This window comes from Talpa europaea, assembly GCF_964194135.1.
Source record: "Talpa europaea genome assembly, chromosome: 2".
NCBI lineage: Eukaryota > Metazoa > Chordata > Mammalia > Eulipotyphla > Talpidae > Talpa > Talpa europaea.
The window spans coordinates 85,492,391-85,518,606 of NC_140068.1; the positions used below are offsets into that span (position 1 = coordinate 85,492,391).

A 26,216-nucleotide genomic window follows, 5' to 3' on the forward strand; every position below is an offset into this window, starting at 1 on the left:
AGAACTCAACAAATGACAGGCATTAGTAGTGGTGGTGGCAGTATTCTATAATTCATCATGTAACTTATCATTCCCATATGCTTTGTGTGTGTGTGTATGTGCCCCTTTGATTCTTGTAAGGAAGCAAAGACTCAGAGAACTTCTATAACTTTTCCAGGTCCCAAGTCTAGCAAACACTGAGCAGTTGGGCTAGAGTTCGTAACCTCTAACTCCTGTCTCAGTCAAGTGAGTTTTAGGGGCCATAGCTCTGACTGAATTCTTGCTCCAAAGTATATTTTGAGAAATTTGGACTCAGAGATCAAGAAGATAATGTGAATCTGCAGGGATTTGCCTGTTCCTAGTCATACTCTCCTGCTCTGCCCCTGCCATTCCAGAAATGCCACCTTAAAATCAAATTTTAAGGACACGAGTTCTATATGTAAAACGTGTCTGGTTTTGTACCTTCAGGAATGAGAGGAGAATCTTATTTCATTGGAATGAGGAACCCGGGGCAGCAGGGGCACATCCCAGAAGATGGAGGACTTTTCTTGCTCTGCTGCATAGACAGAGACTGGGCTGTCACTCGGTGTTTTGCAGAGGAAGCCTTTCAAGCCATCACTGACTTCAATGACCTGCCTAACTCCCTGTTTGCATGCAACGTTCACCAGTCAGTGTTTGAAGGAGAAGAGAGCAAGGTAATAAATTTTTCTGCTCCTTAAATATGGGGAGAGGTAGCATTATCTCAAAATAGCTCCATTGCTCGTTTGTGGTTGATGTTTTGTTTTGAAGTTCTGGAGAATGTCCGGTGGGCTCCATTCTTGGCATGTATAGCAGGAGGAGAAAAGTCTGTTGCTATTATCAGCTAACTTTGGAGATACTCATGACAAGTTTGTAGATTTGACTGTATCGAATAAAATCTTATCCTCTGTGATTCAAAGATCTATTCAACAAAACTAGTGAGTGTTAGGAATAATGATTGCAGGAGCTAGCCCTTTGACTAGGAAGCAGATATCATAAAAATGTTTTCGTTTCTCCCATTCTGCCAAAACCGTATTTGCCTTTTTATAAAACAGTACAAGCTTTCTTTCACCCTTATCCCTCCTACAGTTTGATAGCCTTCTAAAAATAGCTTCTTATATCGTGGCACAAGTCCTACAGCAGTTATCAGAAAGGTAAGTTGGTTGGCCATTGCTTTATTCGCTAATTGAATGAAGTGCTTATCTAGTTTATTTGACGTGACTATGGAATGGGATCTACACACAAGCCAGAAAATAAATTTCTCACTTTAAAAGACAACCTAGATTTAGTGTAAGTGTTCTTGGAAATAAGAGTAAATATTCAGTTTAGAGATCTTTTAAAATTCATTTCAGATTTCTCTAACCTTTTAAGCTGGAGGTCTGAATGGATCGACCTTTTGTGAAAAGTGAATTCCTTATCCACTTTTACATTGTGTTGTAAAATGTATACAATGTTTTTAGGGGAAGAACCTTTGTTTCTAAACTTAAGTATGTGGTGGCTCTATGTGAAATCATTAGTTGGATTTATGACTCCTGTTTCACAAACTTGGGCTGTTTTTCCCAATTGCTGAAGTTCATACTCTTGTCTGAAATGCTTACGGGATTTTTTTTTCTGGGTTTTATTGGTTTTGGAAGCAATCTGATAATTTACAAAGTTTGTAGATTAGGGATTATTTTGAGCCATGTAAAGATAGTTTTCTAAGGATGTTATAGGACAGGGAGAGGGGCAGGAGCCTCCTCCAGGTCTCCTTCTGGCTCCATCCTGCTTCCTTCCTTTCTCAGTCTCCTCTGCATCCTCTTCTCTTCCTTCAGCTCCACCCTCCCTTGGGTGGGGCAGGGGACCTGGAACCTCTGCCTTTCCTGGGGACCACCCTATTACAAGGATACTATTTTCTAGTTCAACAGTTGAAAGAATAGGCTAAAAGCAGCTTGAAATCCAAGGATTTATATGTGATTAGAACATCCAGTGCTGTGATCACCAGACTTTTTTGAAGCAAGAAATGGTGCAATAACCTCTTGAAAGAAGCTGAATTTTGCTGTTGGACTATGATAAGGTAATGATACAGATTCAGATCTACTCAGAACAAGAAATTTCTCCTGAAATCTACTTGACATGAGCTATAAAACAAAGTCCCATTTTTTGAAAGTCTATCACCTATTTATCTAAATATCAATAATTAGAAGGATTTTTCTTAGAATTATAATAGGTGTTTTGATTCTTTTCTGATTCAGTACTTCCCAGTAGACTGAAACAATAAGATCTAGAAAAGAGCTAATCTCATTCACGAATGCTGTGCAGGAATCAACTGAACCAGAACTGCCTCCCCTGGTGGTACAGCAGTTGAGCCCTGGGTTGTGAGGCTGTCCACAGCCTCTGCAGTGCCAGTTCGATCCCCAGGCACCGGGGAGGGTCCCACCAAAAAAAAAACAAAAACTCAACTGAACCAGAACTGGGGACAGAAAATGTCAGAAGCTTAGGAAGAGTTCATGAGAATCTGCCCATATCTATTTGATATTCTGGATGTGATTAAACAAGATTCTCATTTAATTTGTATACAAAATTGATACATTGCAGCTTGGCAAATAGTATTTAGTTTTAAAGTGACCTTGATAAAATATTGAGGTGAAGTCAGCAAGTGTAGTTCAATGGAACTAGGTTCAAATCTTTTAGATCACACTTTTATAGTCATGGAGGTGAATTTTATAATTGGTCATGGTCTACATAATTAAATTTAGTGATTCAATTAGAAAGTCTTCCACCTTGTTGGGATTTAATAGCTTCCATTTGAGTAGAGTCTCAAGAATATCAAACACTGTGATTTAGATTCAGCTTTTATTTAATTATATGTTTGACATAACAATGCAAGATGATCAGATACCAAGGGAAGTAATAGAGGCCAGGAGGCATACTCTTTGGGACTCAAGAAAAAAAATTTGGGAGAGCCTTGTGGCTGCTTATTTTCACTACCATGTGTTTCTCTTCCATTTTTTTCTTACTATTTCAATAAAACTACTTGTGTTATATGCCATTCTTTCAGAATTTTCTTCCCACAAGATTTGAAGCCCATGAATCTGAGCCATGAAGTCTGGTGACGATTATCTTTCCCAAAGGATGGACATTTTAGGCACTGTGCTAAATTGGTGGGGAGATATTTTTAGTTAGAGGGAAAGGAAGCAAGAAGCATTTGCAGCACTCCTTGTATTTGCCCGTGGGCAATGCTGACCATAGTGCTTGTTTAAAATATTTGGGTTTGGAAAGATGCATTCAGCAGCCTGGGATTATGTCAAGGAGATAAGACATCAGAAATGATACTTAATATTCATTTCAGGTTCAGATGGGTAGGTGGGTACATATATAACTTGTTTTGGTGCAAGTACATTGGGACCATTGTTTCCTGATGTTGATGGATTTAGCTAGCTTATTTTGTTTATTCGTTTTATTTTTTGTTTTTTGTTTTTTCTTTTTTGCAGTTATTGTAAGGCATACATTTTATCTGCCTTTGCTGGGTAGAAATTAATACTCTTACTTTCTGACAGCATAGATGAGTCTTGCCACAATCTCTTCTCTTTTTCCCTCAGCTCTTTGAGACTCTTTTCCTAAGCCCTTTTTCTTTTTGAAGTCATTCAGAAGGTATTGAATTGGACTGCTCTTACAAGTAACACTGCAGGATATGATCTACTGGCTTTATTTGTTTCTGCTTATCAAAGTGATAAATATTCTGATATGCTCATTTCTGCTATCCTATTTCAATCCTCTGTTCTGACACCTACAGAGCATTTTTTAAACAGCATGTTGAAGGCCATGATGTTCATTCCACTGTTCTGTTAGGCAGAAATCTGTGAGATTGTATTTTGATTTGATGCTTTTGCAAGGAGTGAGCACATACTTCAGTGTGGCTTGTTGTGGTCCAGATGGTTGAGATTTGTTTATATAACACAAAAGAGAACCGGAGCTAGAGGAAATTGGCATCTGAAACCAATAAATGCAGATTGCTGTTTGCATGCTACAGCTTGAAGCATAAATATTTTTGTATGAAACACATTTAGAACTGGGATCTTCACAGCTTCCAACACCTAAAAGTTACGAAGGTTCATTTTCCTTTGGTGTGTTTTCTGGAGCTTGTCATTCTGAATCCAGCTGTGCTACATCAGTCATTGTAAGTCTGGTGAGGCTGGAGAGGCATCCTGTGGACTTCCCCTTGTACTGAAGACAGATAAGGGTCTGCTGAAACAGTCACCAAGAAACTGTCAGTCAAGCTCAATTCAATAAAGAGACACCAGAATGGTGACTTGGTAAATGGCCTTCAAAAATATGAATTCATTCAGTTATATAAAATGGTAATAGTAATCATAGCAGCAGCAGCAAACAAATATAGCATGTATACATATAGCACATATAGCTCTTCCAAGTGCTTTATGAACATTAATTTCCATGACAACCCTAGAAGGACCATGTCTTTCTGCCTCCCTACCACTTGGGCACATGGCAGGATTGTATTCCCTGGGCACCTCTGGCTAATTTTGCCCAATGTATAAGTGGAAATGATCATGTCACTTCTAGGCCATGCATTTAATTGCTAATGTTTAACCCTAAAGAATGCCCTTTATCACTCTGCTGAGATACATGAGGCATTGAGCTACATAGCTTCTACTCAGGCATTTAGGTCATGGATGACATAATGACACAGAGTCCTGGTCAACCTATGATAAAGCTTTAACATCAAGAGAGAAAAAAAAGCCTTTGCTATGTAGAGCCACTGGGATTTGGGGGTTTGTTAACAGAGTATAATTTAGCTATCTAGGTTGATATGATTATGCCACCTTTCAGGTGAGCACATTGAGGCATAGAGATGTTGTCCATGGTCTCATGGCTAGAAGTGGCAGAGCAAGGATTCAAACCTAGGCTGCAAGTTACAGAGGCCACACTCTTAAACATTATGCAATATTGCCTCTCAATGTGCAAGTATTTATTGAAAACAGGTATGATACTTGGTCTGGTGATGTGATGTGAACAAGATAGGCATAAACTTGTTCAATTTAAAGCCTACTGGGGAAAATAATTCAAAATAAGGACAAACATAATAAATACAGTGATGCTAAATAAAAAGGGCATTAACATATTTTTACTATATTCAAACTGCCTTACACAAACATGTACAAGGCTTAGTTTTTTGTTTTGTTTAATAAGAGGACATTTCAGCAAACCATTAAAGAATGTATTCTACCAAAATTGGCATGAGGCCAGAGACCTAGCTCCACTGGTCTCAATGCATTGCAAGTGGCAAGAGTGATTCTAACATTCAAAGCAGAACATTTTTCATTCAACAGATCACTCTAAATAGAAGTCCTTAGTGGCTTCCCTGGTGGTGCAAGGAGTTGAGCACCACACTATGAAGCAGTCCACAGCCTCTATAGCACGAGTTCAATCCCTGGCCGGCCAGGGAGAAACCCACATGGTGAAACTCTCCTGTGTCGCCTACTGCTCCCCTCAGCCATGTATTTCAGTCAGTCTGCCTGTTCTGTTCCCCACTCTGTCTGTGTTGGATCCTCTCACCCCCTGCGTCTCTGGCCTGTACCCCAGCTCTTGCATGCATAGGTGAATGAATCTTTAAAAAATAAAAATAAATAAATAGAAGCCCTTAGCTCTGCTGAGGATATGTAGATCTAGCCTAATGCAGGCAGCATTGTGAGGGTACCCTCAAGGATTTCCAAAGTTAAATCTTATTGTTTGTGATTTTCATTTTATTTTCCACATAAGATTTGACTTCACTCCAGTTTGTAGTAAAGTATAAATGTTCACTTTGTTCTTTATAACTGTAGATACATAATCCCTTATCTGCAGTACTAAAATCTGAAAAGCTCTGAAAACTAAGACTTTCTTTATAACCCATTTTAAGATAAAACCTCACTTGACAAAAATCATTCAAAATCTAATGTGAACTGATAGGAAAGTATGAATATGCATTCATTTCTTTGCAGAAATATTCCTATCTCTAATACTGGGGGCCTGAGCCCTCAGTACAATATGAGGGGCATTGTACAATATGAGACATGTGTGCTGTATTACTTTTCCCAACCCCAACTTTCCAACGCCTAAACTTATCAGCCCCAAGAGGGTTTCAGATAGTGGACATGGACCTATAAAATATGTAAAGATGTATGCAAAGAATGCATGCATTACTAACATTTTGAATGGCATCAAGGATGATTAAATGGTATTTCTCCAAGAATGAGATGCCCTTGGCTGTTGAAGCCAGAAACTGCCCTGTGTGTGAATACTACCTACCTGGCCTTCCCTGTGCCAAGCTCTCACACTTCTGAGTCTCTTCCTCTGAGTGTCTAAAGTTTAAAGCCTTTGGCCTTTACTTGCTTCTGCTGTCCCCAGGTATCACCAAGGTAGTAACTAACTAGTCCTAATTGGCAAGAGGAAACATTCCTATGAAATCAGGGAGACAGTCACTGCTTTAAACACATTTTTTTTTTCACCTTGGGGGGGGGGTTTCCATTGTAAAACATTTGACTTTTCTTTATTTGCATTTTTCCTCTCCAACTCCTGAATCCTAGAAGGCAGACAAAATTTGTGTTGTTCTTTGTATTCCAGGATTTTGCATGGGGCCTGACAAGCAGTAGTAATCAATATTGAATTGAACCTTGACTTAAATAGTGACTAAATTAAGACACAGAGGGATGAATTTGCCAGAATTGACTGATGAATTAGAGATATAATGAAGAGTAGAGCAAAGTTTCTTGACGTTTAAGTTGAGTTCATTACCTACTGGACCTACCATCTCTAAATTCTACCATGGAAAAGAAGTTCTAGCAATAAAGTTGGTTATCCATCGGCATGAATTTTTAAGGAAAAGAATGTATGACAGAAAGGACTTAGGTGATCCAATAGCAAGACTCAAGCTAAACATAAATACATTGAGTTCAAATTGCTCTTCTTGTAGTTAAGATATGATACTCTTATGAATAGACCTGTATTATGTGTTAATTTACATTTACATGGCATTTAAATTGTTACAGGTGGCTGACCTACTTAGTCATCAGCCCCAAAAGGGTTTAAGGGTTTAAAGAATTAAAAGTGTCTTAAGTGCAATTGTTTTCATGACTTTCCATGGAGAAGAAAAGGGAGATAAGAAAGAAAGGAAATCAAAAGGCAGCAGTCAAATAATGCTTTAGATGACCATAGAAAACTAAAAAGGGGGATGCTTTAAGGCTGGTGGAAAATCCATGCTAAGCCTCTGTGGCAAAGGATGAACAAGCAGGTATCAGTCTATTATAGTTTGAGTGTCACAGAATATAGGGTGAAAAAATAAGCAGGAAGTGAACTCTGGAGACGTGGGTGTGGAGAAATGATAACCAAACATTAGTTTTAAATACTCAAGCTGGTGACAGTTAAATCAGACACCAAATATTCAAAATGTCCTTAGGAGTTTCAGTGTTTCTGTTGTGTTGTTCATCTTTCAAAGGTGGCAATAACATTGACAGATTTGTTTGTGGCCTTGAATAATGTTAAAATTGTAAACAGAGAGTGCCTATCATTGCACTCAGTGAGTCCGTTTTCTTTTCTGTCTGGTTGATGCCTGGAAACTGTAATTAGTCACGGCTAATCACTTGGGGCCCCTGCTAGCTGAGAGGCCCAGCGTGGGGCAGATTTGAAAGCTGCTGCAGGACATTCCCTGGAACCTTAACCTTTCTTGAAGTGACTAAAATATTCCAAAGGCATATTTAGTGTCTTGCTTCTCCACAGCTCTGAGTGACCCCCTGGGGCTCAAGAGCCTGACAAGTCACTCTAAATGTCCCACTTAACTACCTGGAAATAATTGAGGCTGTGGAAAGAATTAAGTATGATACATACAGAGTTGAGAGTATTTGGTTTCTGTGCCAAGGAGCAGGTGAGTGTATGTTTTTGATGGTACCTGGGGTCAGGGATGGGGGTGGGGGACTACCATAGTCTAATTAGTCTGGGATGATATGAAGGAGGAATATAGAACTGTTTTCCTTCTTGGAAGTCACTTCATTTGGTTTCCTTATGTTTTTTTTTTTCTGCGTAGAAGAACTGGGGTATAGGTCAGAAGTACAGGGGGTAAGATGATTCATCAGAAACAGAGTGGGGAGCGGAGCAGGTGGATTTACTGAAATACGCTGCTAAAGAGAGCAGTGGGAGAGACAGGAGAGGTCTGCTTCGCCATATGTGGGTTAGCTCCTTGGTTGGAGATCGAACTCAGGCCGTAGCGGTGATAGTGCTGAGACTTAAACCCCTACACCACCAGGGAGGTTCCCATTTAGTTTTCTTTAGAGCACTTGCTAGCCTATACAGTGACTCTGAATTATTAGAATGCACCCCCATAGACAGAAGCAGTCTTAAGGCACACTGCCTGGGGTAACGAGGTGAAAGTATACCAGTGGTGCCCTTTCCGCTGGGGTGACTGTGGATGAAGCCCTGAGCCATTGGGGGTGGCTTCACAGATGGAGGGCAGGTTGGGTTTCATCTTCCACTCTCTTCTTGGGCCAGGAGCCCTTGAGATGCACGAGAGGCACCACCACCCCAGTGGTCCCAGTGGTAATGAGATCATTTTCACTTATTTCAGATTTAAAAAGTTATATAACTCCAAGGATGACTAGTGACTTCTGTTGCCCAAGAATATTCCTTTAGAGAGGCAGTTTTGGAGATGAAGTCAGTAGATGGATGGGGGAAGACTGAGCCTTATTACATTTTTTTCTGTGCTCATCTGCTGAAGAGAGCATATGCTTCACCTTCAAGACCTTCGTTACCTCTTTTCTACAGTGGGATTAGCCATACCTGCTTGTTCACTTTGCTATGTGATTAAACGAGATGAAATAGGTAGAGGAGGTAGCAGGCTATTAGATCTTTTTTGTAGCATTAATTCCCTTCCTCATTCACCTTTGTTGCTTTCCCCACTGCCCATTCCCCTCGTTGACCTCTCAAAGCCTGTGGCTGATGATCTCTGGCTCAAGGAAGACAGATCTTTCCTAAAATAAGCTGCTTCTGTAAAAAAATGTAGACCTGAGTGGCATGTGTGCTGTGGACATTAGAAGAAAAACTTAACTTAGCCAGTCCTTTGTAGAAATTTTATCAGTTTTGAGAGCGTTTAATTTCAGTCTTTGCCACATGAAAACGGCCTCTGCCTTTCTTGTAGGATGCTTGCTGTTCGCTGTTCGCCATATAAGGCTCATGTAATACATTTCCCTTAGAACACAGTGCCAAGAAATTTTTGTTTCTCTGGAGGAAACTAGTGTTTTTCTCACTAGGAGAATTACTTACATGTTTTGCTTTTTCCTTGGCTTCCAGTAGGCAAAGGATTCAAAATTAAAACTTAGTCATTAGCCACTCTATTTTTATTGGTCTTGATAATCTGTTACTGTTTTGTTAACCTAGTTATATAAACATGTAATGTAAGAAAATTTTCTGAATTATTTGGTGAAACTTTTTAGTTTTATGAGAACTTGAACAATCACATTTAAACACATAATGAAACTGGCTAGGAATCACTAAAGTTCTATTTTTCATGTGCCTTAAATTCCACTATGAGTAAAAATAATCATCTAAATTAGTAGGTATATATCTTTGGGGTAACAATCACACATTTTTATTTTTACTATAACTCTTGTTGTTGGGAAGAATAGATTTTAAACACCCTGAGGAAAAAGGGTAGCTTGCCATATAACTGTACCTTAAATATGACTCACATCTGATCATTATTCTAATATTAATTTATGAGAAAATGGGCACCTATAAACTATTTGAGGCCATGTTTAAGTTTATCCTTATAATAAATCAGTCAAATTGTGAACCCTAAAAGCTTAGAGCCAAATTATTTCATGGGAAGGTGCTATATGTAGTTTCAATAACTGACACGTGAGATTTTTATTCTTTCCCTCAAGTAGATTATTTTCCTCATTGATTTTACATTCTCTCCAGGTGCAAAGCTTGGGATAGAAGTTCACTTAAAATCTATCACTGTGCAAATGAAGTTCAAGACCTTGCAAGGAGCATATAAGAGCAAAGGAATTTAGCTATTTAAATAGCTTCTTTTGAAAGTGTCATAGAAATGAATCTTCAGTGTCAGAAAGATGGCACTAATAACTAGCTTTCATTAAATCTGCTTCCTACAAAAAGCCCTACTCTACATATGGAGTCAGAAGGGCAGGGCCTCATAATTTACCAAGGATAAAGTGACTCTACCTTTGGTTTCCCAGCCCTGCCTTTGCCCTGCTTCCTGTTGACAACTGAGCTCTCAACTTTGGTGGAGTTTTCTTTCCCCTAAACACACATCACATCTCCTAGCAAGTATGGCTCCTTGTAAAGGGACCCTCCTTTGGCATCACTGATAACACACCCTTTGCAATGTCTTGAATGGTGCAAAGCCTTTGTGGATTTGAATTTGTGGAAACAAACTAGTCACTTTACGATGAGTCAGGTGGGTAACCAACACAGATGAAATAATTTTTATTTAAAAACAATGTACCCAAACTACCCTAATGTGAAATAGCTACAAAATAATTGCCATGGAGCTTGGGAACTTTGGGGAACTCATTTGGAGCTTGAGAATGGACTTTGGGAATTCTGGAAGGATGAAGGTATTCCAGCAACCAGGTTACCTCTTTGTAAAAGAAATGGATAGTTTTAAGTGTGCCACCTGGCATAGTAACTAGATATATACTTTTTAAATTCTACCTGTTTATAATGCACCCAGTCCTGACTCTCAAGCCTCTTTTCTGGCTTTGTTGCTTACTGAACAGAATACACCTTAAGCACAAATTGAGGGCCTCTGTGGCGTGAGGAATGTGCTATCCACGTATCTCCTACAGGGGTCCAGACTCTTTTGGAATGTAAAGACCATGTGTTAACTAAGAATTCTCTTTTCAATGAACCTTCCCCTTGGCTATATTATTTGTCAAGGTATAGTTAAGACATATTAATATTGTAACAAATATACTCTATATACCCAGGAAAGGACAGTGACTCATAAATATGCTAAGAGTAGAAAATAGTACTGCCTTAATTGATCAATCAATCCAGCCGTCTGTTATTTAACAGTGATTGAAAACTGACCCTAGCCATTGCATTGTTCTTGGCACTGGCAGTACAAAGATGGGTGAGATGCAAAGCCTCAAGTTACTTAATGTTCCCTGGCTCTGGCAGTTGTAGTACAGGTTAGGTGAAATGAGAGATTGAGGTGGGGGCAGCATATTACAGGAGCATATTACAGGGAATGGGCATACCTAAGGAAGCCTCTGGGGTATTGTAAAGACAGGAATGGGCACAGTGCAGGTTTTCTGATCCCACGCAGACCGGGTAAAGGAGGAGTCAGAGTCCTCAGTGGGTTTTTGCAGGTCTTTTATTGGGGTTCACCAGGCATATGGCAGGCAGGGGTGCTGGGGGGCCGGGAGGCTGGCAGTCCTCCCAGCCCCCAGCAAATCCTCACTCTATCTGGGCTCTCCGGCATTCTCTGCTTCTGCTGCTTCTTCTCTGCTTCTCTCTCGGCTTCTTTTTCGGCTTCTGCTGCTGCTGGTGTCCCCGTGACACCACCCTTAAAAAGCACAGTCTTAGCCCAGGTGAATCCCATCTACCTATGCCCACACCCTATTCCAGGTGCCCGCCATCAAGCGTGCATTCAGGACCGCGAGGATCCATCATCTATCCTGATGGCAGGAGGGCAGAAAAGCCTGACATTTTTCCTTACCCTACAGGTATGTTTTTTTTTTTTTAAAGGTTTATTTATTTATGCATACAAGAACTGGGATACAGGCCAGAGGTGTGTGGGGGTGTGTGTGAGAGGATTCACCAGCAACAGATTGGAGAACAAAAGAGGCAGATGTACTGAAATACACTGCTGAGGAGAGCAGCAGGTGAGCCAGGAGAGGTCTGCTGTGCCGTGTGGGTAGCTCCCTGGTCGGAGATCGAACTCACGCTGCAGTGGCTGCTGATAGCTTCATAGGTTGCGTCTTAACCCCTTGAGCCACCAGAGAGGCCCTGGGATATGTATTCGATCTTCATTTGGAGCTGTACCTTGCACCTAAGCAAGGGTTCCCGAATGGAACCATCCTTTGCTATGGAATATGCTGACCTGGTGATTTTGAGGCCTGCTGCTTGTGTAACTAACACTGTTGTCCTGTCTCACAGAGCCTGGTTTTACAGGACAACCAATGAGTGAGGGAGGCAGAGGAATGCAACTGACTTTGACTTTGGCAGGGGCTTTCTCTTTCTCAAGTAAAGCAAGCCACATTGACAGGCAGGCGTAGAGGGGACAGTCTGTATGTGACCATGTGTCCTAATTGTCTCCTTCAAGTGTGTGATATTGTTGCTTTCCTCAGAAGGTGAGCTGTGAGCTTGCTTATTTTAAAAACAGCAACCTGTGAGGAGAAAGGGTTTCTTTGACAACATTACATCATTGAAGCCTCTAGGTGTTGAGTCATCATTATTTTTAGGCAGCTCCCTGCTTTTTTTGGTTGTTCTAAGAATAGCCCTGTGTCTGGACTCCACAGAAAGTCACCTCAATAAAGATCCTGTCACCACTCCACACTGGGAATGGAATGCTTTCTTAATTTTGAGACGCAGGGCACACTTTTTAGATTTTTGCCTCCGAACATTCTGCCTTTTTAGGTTTTCTTTAGTCAACAAGATGAAATTATCACTGGAAGTTGTTCAGTCTTTTGTCAGACTTATTTATTTTTGTAAATAACAGGAATAACAAATTAAAAAGCCTTCTTCCTAAAGCACTCCTTATTCTCTGTACTCAGTGCCTACTTGGGTTGTGAAGACCTTAATCCGGGACTTTACCCTATTGGTAAACACTTTAAGACACACATCAATGCTTTGTGCTTTATGGATTAAGTGACCCTCACTCCTTCAAGCTGGGATGTGGGCTAGAGGGGGAGTGTGTGTGCAGCTCTTGTCACCTGTGCCCGACCACCTAAGGGCAGCCAAAAGAAATACTATTATGCCTGTTTAACTAAATAAGCATATAAATTGTAAGCCATATTGGAACTTGATGACAGGGTGATTAAAAACCCTAGCAAGCCCAGAGATGGAACTTTGTGGGTCCATACAGTGGCTTCCTTTCCCATTGCCTATTTGGAGCATGTGCCCAAATATGATCAATTTATTTTATGTGGCACTTTGAAGCCCATAGGCTCACTAATGGCTTATGAGCAGAGCCAAATGCTCTTCTAACTAAGCATAAAGGGAAGCGGCTGGTTGGGATAAAATGAGGCAGTTGCTTAATGTTATATTAAAGTGTACCTTTTGTGTCTGGAGGTGACAGAAGGGCAGTCACATGGTCTGTGTCTAAGTGTGGCTGAAAGGTCCAGCGTGTGATGTGATGGGCTTGCTACCAAGGACATGCTGGGAAGGCTGAGCATTGTTTTCAGCCATAGGTACTCTGACAGGGTTAGTTCTGCTCTTATTATCTCACAGCTCAAAGCTCCTGGGCCATCCTGTCTCTAGTTAGAGAAAGGCTATAGTATAGTGATTAAGAGAAAGGATTCTAACACTGAGCAGTTTGAGTCCAAAACCCCATCCCATGCTTCTTATTTGTTTGACTATGGGCAGTTTATTTAACATTTCCAAACTTCAGTGTCTTCACCTGTAAAATAGCATCAAGTAATATTTACCTCTAACCACTGCAGAGAGGACATGGGATATAATCCACGATGCCTTGATCATAGAAACCAAAAGTATTGGCCAGTGATAATGATCGTTTCTGCCCATCAGTCTGAACGTGTACTTTGCATCATTTATAAGACACTTTTGCTTTCCTTGCCTGTATACTGGTCAGCTCCCCTTTTCTATTCTCTCTACTCTCAGAAGAAATTTTTAATTTTTTAAAATTGTGTTATATTTTATTGAGGTGCATTGTTTTATGAAACTGTGCATGATTTAAGGGTATAAGTTCATACCCCTTCAGTTGTATGTTATCACACCCACACCCACTCCCACAACCACAGCACTCATAGTCCTCCACCATAGTCCTCTCCCGCTTTGTCTGTCCACCCTCCTTCCCCTGCCCTCTGCAGCCTCAATTCTACAGTTAGATTTCTAGGGTTTGTTTTGGGTTAGTTTTGTCTGTTCCTTTGTTTAGCTTATTTATGCTCTACATGTGAGAACTTATATATCAAAATTGGCAGTAAATCAGTTGACTGCCTTTTGATATCTGAAAAAATACCAGTTTATTTGCAAGAACTAACCCAGAAGAAAGTCCATTGGCTCTCTCCCCCTTACAAAGAATGTCTTATTGAATAGTGACATTTTCATACTGCACCAGTAAATTGGTAATCCAATGTCCTCATTTTTCTGACATTCATTAGAAAGCTTTGTGTTGAAGGCAAAGTTACAAAGACTAGATATAGTCATTTAGCAGTTCCATTTCTATTCTTTAGTGAAAAGACCGATGTGTATTGGACTTTGTTATCATCCGAACAACATCCTTAGAAGTTTTCTTAAAAGACATCAGTTTTGCCTTCATGATTTTCTTGTCACTTGGTCTATCTTTTCATCAATTTCTAGAGAAAGCTGGATTGGTCAGTCAAGCCTTCTTTGTGAGTAATTAGAGTCATTTCAAATTTTAATTTCAGGAAACAAAAGTCTACTGAATACAAGATATTTTCCTCTACTGGTGTTTCATCCTAGCTCATAGTAAGTTTTAAGTATGTGTTAATTGTGACTGGCAATTTAAGCAGACCCAATTACTTTAAATGGGATTAACATTTACATTAGAAAGAGAAGGTAAATGGGAATAGAGCCTTTTTGAAATCTGAATATGATTTTATTTTCATATTCATTAAACACTTTAAGAGTTTTGCTAGGAAGACTCTTCATTTAATCCAAGCATATTTTTCTGAACAAAATAGTACAGGAAATATCATAACAAAATAGACAAATGAAAAGTGGCATTTCTTTGCAAGAGAAACATCATTATATAGAGGATTTGAATTTATGTGAATGACTTTATTGCGCTTTAAAAACTTACTTAATTCTTTAGAGAATGTTATGTAATCAGTGTGGACAGAATGACAGTTAATGCCATTTATGGTAACCTTTTCAAACACCCTTTGGCATAGGTCATCATTCATATAATATTAATTATTGTTTGGTACAAAGTGTGAAGATTATATTCCAATCTATACAGAAATATCATTAATAAATAATGCATTGCAAAACATATTTGTCAGAGATTTTGTTGCTGGGAATAGAAATGATATGAGAGGTATACGACTTCTCATGGCTTGATCTAGTTGAGGGTTTCTCCACTTTGGTGCTCTCAATATTTGTACTGAAAATTCTTTGTGTGTGGGCTGCTCTGTGCACTGTAGGGGGTTTAGTAGCATCCCATCTAGCCTCTCCCAGCTAGATGCCAGTAGTATACCCCCAATCAGTTGTGGCAACCCCAAATGTCCCCTGGGGTGCAGAATCACCCTGGATGAGAAACACTGGTCTAATTGATCATTCCAAACCACAAATTAGAACTCCTGAACATTTCTTACAGAATAATAGTCTTGTCTTACAGAATAATAGTCTTGTCTTACAGAATAAAAGTCTCTTGGGATTGGTCCCTGGGAACTTGGCTAAAAATTCTTTATATTTCTTTCGGAGTTGTTTTCTCCATTCCAAACAAGGAAACTGAAATTCTTCTAGTTTTTGTTATTTAGACCTTCCCTGGATAGTGTCTGGCTTAGTAACAGGCAAACCTCAGAGTAGTTTTTCCTTGTTTCCAAAAAAACTGTTTTGTAAGATCACACAAGAGTGTTTCTCCTTGGACCAGCGGAAAGCTGATCGGAGCTACTTCACTGAGACTCCTGGTTCAGCCACCAGGACACCGGAAGCCATCACATTTGGAGCACTGGAGAAATTCGTCTAAGGGAATTTCTTCACTGAGTTTTTATTGGACCAAGTATCCATGTAGTTAGGCTTACCACTTACCACTTACCACTTTTGTAATTTTGCTATCTATATTTGGCATTCCAGGAAAAGCCACTGTCTTTGTCAGGCCTGTAGTGTGAATAGGGCTGGAAGATAGGCAGCACTAAGATCCTGGCTGATCAGCACCTGGTCAGTTGGAGGAAACTGGAAAGTACTGAAGATAAATTAAAGACCATCTGAGAATCACATGAAGGTCTTGGGTGTAGTTTTTACAGGTAGCCTGTATTACCAATACCATTTTATAGTTGTAGCCAGTCCTATGTTGAGTGGCCTCTTAGTTCAGGCCATTGTGAATAGCATTTAATGATGTGGCTTGAAGTTGCCCATGGGAATATTTACACCATGGAAATTAGACAATTGTATAAATCAGATTTGTATATTTTCCTCTCTCTTTTTCTCTCTCTTTCTTATGCCCTCTTTCCTCTCTCTCTCTCTCTTCTCTGACTATGACCTTGGAGCCTCCTTTTTATAACTCTTATAAGTACATGTGTGATTGCATTAGGCCAGCCTAGATAATCCAGGATACTCTTTAGGTACTTAACTTAATCATATCTATAAATTCTCTTATGCCATGTTAAGTAACATAGTCACAGGTTTCAGAGATTAGGACGCAGAAATCTCTGGTGAGTGTGTGGGAGCGTTATTCTATCTACTATATCCTGAAAGTCACTTACGAGCATACCACTGATTTCTGTATTGTATATTGGAGTTGCTTTGAATTTGGGATTAGGAGTTAATCGGAGGATCATAGATGGGCAATACCTTTCCTCCTCTACCCCACACTTTTTAGCATTGTAAAAAGGAACACTATGATTTGGTATTATATCCCTGATTATTACTTTTATTAACCTGTTTTTTTCGTGATGAGTAGAGTAAAAGAGATTAATAATTTATAGCTATTAGAGGATTTAGGATTTGATAAGATAGGATTTTTTTTAAAAAAATGACAAATGACAAGTATTCATAAATATTTAGGAATAATTTTTATTAAAAATGTTACAAAAAGCACTTCTGTCCTTTCAGGTATATATTAAATGAACTTTTTGACTATTGATAGAGTAGAATCTAAACAGAATATCCCATTTTCTTGATTAAGTGGTGAATGACAAAATCAGATAAAATCTAGATTATTGTCACAAATATTTTTCTGTTGCTAATGTCTTCGGTTTATATTAATTGTCTAATTATGATGCTAGTTGAGTCAATGAACACATTCACCAAATTTGCCGATAATTGGTTATTTTCATGTTTCATGTACAGCTTTGTATCTAAAGCTACTGATGCTTTTTGATGAAGCACATAAAATAAAGAGCATCATTTGATAAAATTAACACAAATTGGTTATTATGGTATATTAATTTTCACAAACTGATACAAAGTGAGATTAAAGTTTGTAAATCCAGCTTATAAACTATCTGGAAAAGCAGTGTCTAATTCATTAGTAGGAAGTAGAGTAACAGAGTAACTGAGGGAATTTAGAAGTTGTCTATCTCAGTCACACCATTTTTTTAAAAGATTTATTTATTTATACAAGAACTGGGGTACAGGCCAGAGGCATGGGAGGGTGAGAGAATTCACCAGAGACAGAGTGGGGAGCAGAACAGGCAGATGGATGAAGACACCGCTGAGAGGAGCAGCAGGCGAGGAAGGAGAGGTCTGTTGCACCATGTGGATATCTCCCTGGCTGGCTGGGGATCGAACCCACGCTGCAGAGGTTGTGGACAGCTTCACTGCGCTGTGCTCAATCCGCTGCGCCGCTGGGGAGGCCCTCAGTCACACCATTTTTGTCTCCCTGTTTGGTCTCCCATGTATTTAATGTTTCAACAGAATTTTTATGACTTTGATATATAAATGTACAGATGTAGCTGTAATAGAAAGTCAATAAATATTGGGGTTTTTCCCTATTTTAATAAGAAATAACATAAAATTATTCTGTTACCTTAAAAGTAGAACTTCCTTCTAACACTAATCATCTTTTAATTGTTGGATAGAACACTGGTTGAGTCATGGGACACTCCTACAACATGCTTTTTCTTTCCTTTTTGGTTTTTAACTTTTGAATAAATGTTCCTTTTTGATTTTTAACTTTTGAAAATGTAAGGAGACCATTTAATAAATGATTTGTTATAGTTTTATTTATATGAGACCTTTAAAGTGTGCATTTCTTGAGGATTTAGAGAGCCACATGAGTCACCTTGACTGTCTCTAGAAACAATTACTTATGAATCCTTCTAATACCTGAGGTCACCTCAAAGGCACAAGAATCCCGTTCAGAATTAGTTGTTGTCAAGTGCTAGCCAGGACAACAAAAACTCAACAATTTTAGATTGTTTTTCCCTGAGTGAATTTATTAAGAATTGGTTGTTGTTAAATAATAACTTTGGTATAGTGGTATTTTTTTCTCTAAAGGTTTTTTTCATTATCATTTTAAAGCAGGAAGTTTTGTTCCTTAAGTAAGGATCTTCTGTGATATCTAAAATTCAACCAGGAAAATAAACACACTTGCACACTGCTGTGCAGACAATCAATGAGAAGAAAATCCTTTCACTGTTGCTTGAACTTTCCAGCAGAAAGTTCCTCCCAGAGCCCCTCCTGCTTCCATATTCTGTTTCTGCCTTCATTCATTCATTATTTATGCCAGCCATCTTCTTCTCTGCCAGAGATCATTTTCCTGATTGATGGCATCTGGGGCTCTCTACACAAAAGTATTTTAAAGTCTGTATCAAGGAAGATGATTTTTTTCTTTTCACTCCTCCCTCAATTTTTAATAACCCTTAGAATCTACAGCTAATAGCCTCCCTACGTTCCTTTGTCTGTTGTTTCCTGTTTCATATTCTTGGTAGAAATGTGCTGGGAATTTGCTTTTGCCCATCACTTTGAAGAAAGCAGCCTTTTATTCCTCAGTCAGAATAAATAAATAAAAGTGAAATACACCTATAGATGATAGGAGGTTCCAAACACAAAGTCCCCAGGAGAAGGTCAATTTTAAACCGAATTTGGGACTAGGAGGAGTGAGTTAAACTATAAATGTGAATATATTTTCGCTCATATACTTCTCAGATTCCTCTTATTTCTCTCTTTATTCTCCTCTTAACAATTTTATCAGAGCTTTTAATTGCCACCCATAAGTACTTGTGTGATTGCATTAGGCCAACCTAGATAATCCAGGATACTCTTTAGGTACTTAATCATATCTATAAATTCCCTTAACTTAATCATATCTAATGGACACTCTACAACATGCTTTTTCTTTCCTTTTTGATTTTAACTTTTTTTTTAAGATTTATTTATTTATTTATTTTATTTATTTATACAAGCACTGGGTACAGTCAGAAGCGCGGGAGGGTGAGAGAATTCAGCAGAGCCAGAGCAGGGAGCAGAGCAGGCAGAAGGACCGAAGTACACTGCTGAGGGGAGCAGTGGGCGGCAGGAGAGGTCTGCGCGCCATGTGGAACTGTCCTCCGGTGGCCGGGGAGCAGCCGGGATCGAACTGGTGCTGCAGAGGCTGCGGGCAGCTTCACAACCCAGCACTCAACCGCTGCGCCACCGGGGAGGCCCTGATTTTAACTTTTGAATAAATGTTCGGTGAAAATGAAAGGAGACCAGTTAATAAATGATTTGTTATAGTTTTACTTATGTGAGACCTTTAAAGTGTTTATACTCAATATCTGTCCCTGATCTGAGCCACCTTTCTGAGCATGGAGGTCATCACTCCTCTTGATGTCTTCTGATGTGAAAACTCAGCAAACTCTTGCTCTTTGCCTTCCATTGTTCCTTGTATCCCTTCACTCTACCCTTCATTTAAGAAGCTCTCTTTTCCCTTTCCCTCACCATCTTTAACTAATCCTGATCGTGCTATCTCCAAACATCTCTCCTAATTGGCTATTTTCTTTTATTTTTAAAAAAAAATTTCCTCAATTGTATTTCTTTTTTTCTGTTTTTGTTTTGTTTTGTTTTGTTTGTTTGTTTTTTAGCATCTACCAAACCACCCATGCCCATACCCCATCTGCCTCCCTCCCTGTTTGGACATTTTCTTCTATACCTGGCCCAAGCTCCAGGTGTCTGTGGGCAGAAGCAATCAGTCTTGCTTCTATCCTATTCTCTGATCTCTGACTCTTTTACTCTTATTCCTCTTAAATCCATTTCATTTTTAAAACTGAGTCATGTTTTTTTGAAAGAAAAGATCAGTATTCTTAGTCTGGCCCTCAAGTCCCAACCACCTCAAAGCTTTCCCTTGAATTCTAGCTCCTAAGTTCTACCTTCAGCCCCAGTAACCTCTTCTCTCAGTTTACAAGCATTATCATGCCCCCAGGGCCTTTGCACATGCTGTTACCTCTGCCAGCATCTGTTATATACACCCCCGCCCTCTCCCTTCTGTGCCAGCCCTTCACCACATGAATTCCTCTGTTACACAGTTTCATCGTACGTGGTTTCTCCCTTCAGGTTGCTCATTTCCAGATGAATGACACATCTATTGATAAGATTGTTAACTAAAATCTTCACATGATAATTGATGGGCCATGAAAGGAGGAACATGTCTACCTCATTTGCAGTTCTCCAGTGCCCAACCCAGTGCCTGTCACATACATTGATTGGAAAAATGAATCCTGATGACTTTTCTTGGTTTCTCCAAATCCTGCTGGTGCTGATAAAGACATTTCACATGAAACCAATCTTTTTCTTTCAGAAATTAAAACCTTGATTACTCTAAAGATAATGTTTCCTTCCTTCAATATAATGGCTAAGAAAATTCTGGAAAGTTTGATGTAGACTATCAAGGATTTACCTGAGTTGATACATTTGACTCTTACAGCAAAGGTGTGTACTAGAAGATAAGGCATGTCACAAAAATTTGCCAATCTTCACATATATCTGTCAAAATCAGGGCCTGAACCATGTTTTATGTCTTTAGGTCTAGATGCCTCTCTTGTGCTAAATTTTCTCTTATGTGGCAAGTTCCTAGTTTATCTCATGCATGTGTTTTGCAATTCTATTATTAATTTATATTTTGCATATTGTGCTTATATTGAATAAAATATTTTTGATATAATGATACAGCAATATCTCTCTTGCCTTTGAAAGAGACACTCCCTTCCCACTCTTAGGCTAGCACACCTTGATTTATATGTTTAGCAAAATTTTGCATTTTCCGTACAATCTGAGGACAAAGGGCATTCTGCAAAGAAACTTCAAAACAAAACCAAGGACAGAAACTTGTAAAGACAACATCAGAATTGTGACCACCAGGCCCTGAGGGAAACAAATGGACAGCAACCAAGTCACCAGACAGGTTACAAGAATGGGTGTGTTGACCCTAACATACTCCTCTCTTTTTATGTCCTTATAACTCTGGTTAAATACCCTTGCACTTTGCTAGTAAGCCAGACAGTAGTCTTGCAGACTCCAGTCTGCTGTCCTCCTCATTTGTTGACAAATAAATGAAACTACTTTCATTCTTCTCAAAACTCTGTTCTTCTTATCGGTGAGGAGAAACCTAGACCAGCAATTCTGGTAACAATAGGGCCATAATGGACCCTGGTTTCCACAACCAAGATCATTATACTTTTCTTCTACTACTCACACTGTGGTTTGCTTTTTAAAAAATTATAAATCTAATTTGTTTTGTGTTACAAGCTTTTACTTAATTGATTGTCTGATAGTATCACTGAGTCTGGGGTCATCTGCCTTAAACTTCTAAATATTTATGTTCTTATTACCATTTAAAGTTGACTCCTTCACCACGTGAATTTATCTCCTTTAATTCTTTATGGTTAAGGTATAATAATGTATAATCTTCAGGACAGAAGAAAATGGATAGGAAGTATTCCCTGTCAGGGAATCCCAACACACTTTGAGTAGAAAGCAGATGTGGAGGGAAGTACCAGCTGAAGTGCCTGCCTGAGAATAAAATCTGTAAAGCAAACAAACCCACAGAACTTGGCACAGGGAAAGGAATAGGTAAGCTGCCTGACTGGAAAGGGGGGCATCCTCTCCTGTCCTGGGCCCTGAACGTCAATAGCTTGGTGAACATTCCAGGCTAGAGATTAAAGATTCTCCAGCCATTCTAAGTCATTGACCTGAGAAAATCATAGACAGATACTTATTGATCTAGTCAACAAATATCCACAGAGCTTCAGTGATATTCTAGTCATTGTTTAAGGGTCTCTGAACAAGACAGATAAACTATACCATCATCCAAGTTGGGAGAGATATACAATTTACACATTAAAAAAAATAACAACCAAGACAGTAAAATGAAACAGCAATAAAATTAATAAAAGGTGAGGGAAAAGGAAGTAATGATCTTTAATGGGGATTAATACTATGAGATGGCATGGCATCACCTTATACCATGAATCTTTGTAGGGAATAAAAATCTTTTTCCAAACCACTTCTCCCCTCTCCCCAATTCTACATTGTCTCTTTGGCCAGCATGTTTAGCTGCAAAGAGACTGGAAAAACAAGCATCTTCAAAAAAGAATGGGCTAGCCATGCCTGATTTAGCCTTAGCAGGATTCATCCTGCTTCTAAATTGGGTCCTTAGTAAATCAGGACCCTGGGGCCTCCCTAGTAGCACAGGGGTAAAGCTATCAGCAGTCTCTGCAGCACAAGTTCAATCCCTGGCTGACCAGGGAGCTACCCACATGGCGCAGCAGACCTCTCCTGTCTTGCCTGCTACTCCCCTCAGCAGTGTACCTCAGTCTGCCTGTTCTCTTCCCCACTCTGTCTCTGGTGAATCCTCTCACCTCCCCCACTCCTGCACTTCTGGCCTGTACCCCAGTTCTTGTATAAAAATAAATAAATCTTTAAAAATAATAAATCAGGACCCTTTTGTCAGGGAGTGGGGGGAGAGAAAGGAATGGCTTCTGTGGATTCAAATGACAGAGTCTGCCACAAGCTTACGTTAAATTGCTTGCACTTTTCAATTGTCTATTTGTTGGTTTCTCCCATTTCTCTTGAAAATTTATAACCTACTATTGATCAGATATCAATACAGATATATTGCTTTCAAGGCATTGTGACTCTGGTAGCTGGGTGAAGGAAGTAAGATGTTAGTTCACATTTACATTCATCTGATTGTATGTCATTATTTATTTATTCGATACAAATATTTTTCCTATCCTGATATGCACCAACCTTGAAGGAAATGATTTAATGAAAATTAATTGCTAATTTTTATTGAGCTCTTTCTATGTGCCTTACACTCTCGGTTTATTCTGCATATGTAGTTTTAATAACAATGTGATGCAGAATGTTCTAGTGTTTTTGCTTACTTAACCAATGAAGAATTAAAGAAATAATTATTCCAAGGTCAAGTAGGGATGTGGACCTATAGAATCTGATGTACTCCCTATGCTATAACTATTTAATTGGGCTACTGAGAGAAATAAATGGCAATTCCTATGGAGTGCAGATGAATATAATAATAGATGACAATGTAGTCTTTAAAGAGGAATTAACTGTACACCTTTTTTTGTGATTATTCATTTTAAGTCCCTGAAATCTTGTTTTACATGGCTCATTAAGTCAGTTTTAAAATAATGTTCAAGCACTAATCTAGATTTCTATTTTTAGGATTTCTAAATTGAAGTTTTTCAAAACATTTTAAATTATATCAGGGCTTCAGAAAACCATCCTGGTGATAGAGCTTACACTTCAGCTCTCTTAATACTTTCCTTTCACGGTATTCCCTGTGATTCTACATGGGACGGGCATTGTTTTCTCCATTCTATTTAGAGAAGTGAAGTATCTTTCCCAAGGTCGCACAGCTCGCAGCTAATAAATGGCAACAAAAAAGGTTTGCTGACTCAAAGCCTTGTAGAAGTGCTTGTTAGGAGTCGGCTAGAGTTCAAATCCCATCTCTACCACTCGTGACCTTGAACAAGTTCCCTTTCTGTGCCTTTGTTTCCTCATTTGTAAAATAAAGGTAAGAATAATTAGGAGTGAGGGTTAAATGAAGTAATTTGTACAAAGTGTATAGAACTTTTACCTGTCAGCACACCCATTTGGTGTTCAATAAAAAAATTCCTTTTTCTGCTACCCATAAATTTTTTTGTTTTCCTTTTCTCTTCCAGGATGCCCCATTGGTTTTTTTTTGTGTGTGTGTTGTTGTTTTTGAAGAGAAATTTTCATTTTCCATTCTAAGCTTTAGGATTCCTTTTTTTTTACCTTTAGGTATTTGCCTAGCCAGCTGCTGCTTTTATTTAAGACTGACTGTGAACTATAGAGGATTCATCTGCCTGCGGCTTTCCCACATAGATTAATTAAAGGAGTTAGCACTGAAAGCAGTAAAATAGTATACTTTTTTTAAAAACTGCTTGATGATGAAAATATTACAATTGTTAAAAAAACTATTGTCTGTAGATAGTTATTTTATAGGAATATTAAAAATAAAACTTAGAGAAGGCCATTTATGTATAGTGAAATGCAATTCTGAAATCCGTTTAGCTATATTTAGAAACATTCCAAAGAACTGTATGCATTTCAAAGAGTAATTAATTAGGAATAAAATTTCTTTGGAAGAAATGTGACATATCTTTTAAAAAAGTAATTCTGAGAGTTAAAGCTATTGCTAAGCAAACCACTGAGAAATATTTAATGTATAAACTATAGTAAAAAAAATAAATTTTATTTCAAGGATGAGTTGTGCTTCTGAAAGTCAAGAATTAGGGTTGGATATTTGCTTATTTTAAAGATAAATAGGCACATGTAGGAGCAGGAATGACACAGTGCAGGTTTTCTGATCCAATGCAGACCGGGTAAAGGAGGAGTCAGAGTCCTCAGTGGTTTTTTGCAGGTCTTTTATTGGGGTTCACCAGACGTATGGCAAGCAGGGGTGCTGGGGGGCCAGGAGGCTGGCAGGCCTCCCGGCCCCCAGCAAGTCTTCACTCTATCTGGGCTCTCCGGCCTTCTCTGCTTCTTTCTTGGCTTCTCTTTCGGCTTCTGCTTCGGCTTCTCCTGGCGTCCCTGTGACACCGCCCTTAAAAAGCACAGTCTTAGCCCAGGTGAATCCTATCTACATCTGCCCACACCCTATTCCAGGTGCCCGCCATCAGGAATGCATTCAGGACAAGGATCCATTATCTATCCTGATGGCGGGAGGGCAGAAAAGCCTGACATTTTCTTTACCTTACAGTACGTAAATACACAAGAAATGAATAATAGTCATTTATCTTTATGTTGTTCAAATTAAAATTTATTTTTCTCAGCTTTTGACTGTAGGAAAATAAACAAGAAGATGAACAAGAAGTAGAGATGGTAAATTAAAATGTCTTTTTTTTTTTTTAAGCTGATGTTAGTCCAAATATATTTTCACTAGGACAACAGCTCTCAAGCATAGTCTGAGGACCCCTGCGGTTCCCAAGACTTTTCTAAGGTCAACCACAATACTCAGATATTTTTGCCTTTTTCATTCTCTCTCACAAGTGCATGGTGGAGCGTTCTAGAAACTGCATGATGTGTGATGATGTCATCAATTTGCTGACTAATGCAAGTGTAAGGAGCAGGAATGGCCACTGAGCAGGTTTTTTAGGATCCCATGCAGACCGGGTAAAGTAGGAGTTCTGGAGCCCTCAGGGGTTTTTCAGGTCTTTTATTGGGGTTCACCAGGCTGGCAAGCCTCCCAGCCCCCAGCACGTCTTTGCTCTATCTGGGCTCTCTGGTGTTCTCTCTGCTTCTCTTCTTCTCTCTGCTTCCATTCGTTCTTGGTTTCCACTGGCGTCCCCGTGACGCCGCTCTTAAAAGCCCAGTCTCAGCCCAGGTGAATCCCATCTACCTATGCCCACACCCTACTCCAGGTGCCCGCCATCAGGCATGCATTCAGGACTGCAAGGATCCATCATCTATCCTGATGGTGGGAGGGCAGAAAAGCCTGACATTTTTCCTTACCCTACAGCAAGGTGCTCTTGACTAATGCAAGGTGCTCAATTAGCCCATTCTTATATTTAAATTTTTTTGTTTTACTTTTTAATATGAAACGATCTACCTGTATAACCCACATAAATAAGAAAAAATGGGATCCTCAATAATTTTAAAGAGTATAATGGATCCCTGTCCTCAATAATTTTAAAGAGTATAATGGATCCCTGAGACCCAAAAGTTTGACAACTCCTTCTGACAAATGAGGAAACCATCTTGCAGGTGCTGCTAATGTCCAGCCAGTTGAAGACTGGGAATCCCCTACCTGGCCTTAGAAGTTTAATTTTCACTGTCAATATTATTACTTAATGTGTGTCATATAGTTATCAGCTCACAATTTTTGTGTTAATCTCCCC

General features: G+C 39.2%; 1 protein-coding gene across 1 annotated transcript in view; it reads left to right on the plus strand.

The window, feature by feature from the left end:
* Positions 1-449: 449 nt before the first annotated feature.
* Positions 450-26,216, plus strand: part of RCAN2 (regulator of calcineurin 2) — a gene marked incomplete at both ends in the record, with an annotated part of 210,509 nt that continues 184,742 nt past the window's right edge. The window contains one exon of the mRNA XM_084228067.1: positions 450-674. Within this exon, the coding sequence (XP_084084193.1) occupies positions 450-674 (225 nt within the window). The remainder of the gene's footprint in view (positions 675-26,216) is intronic.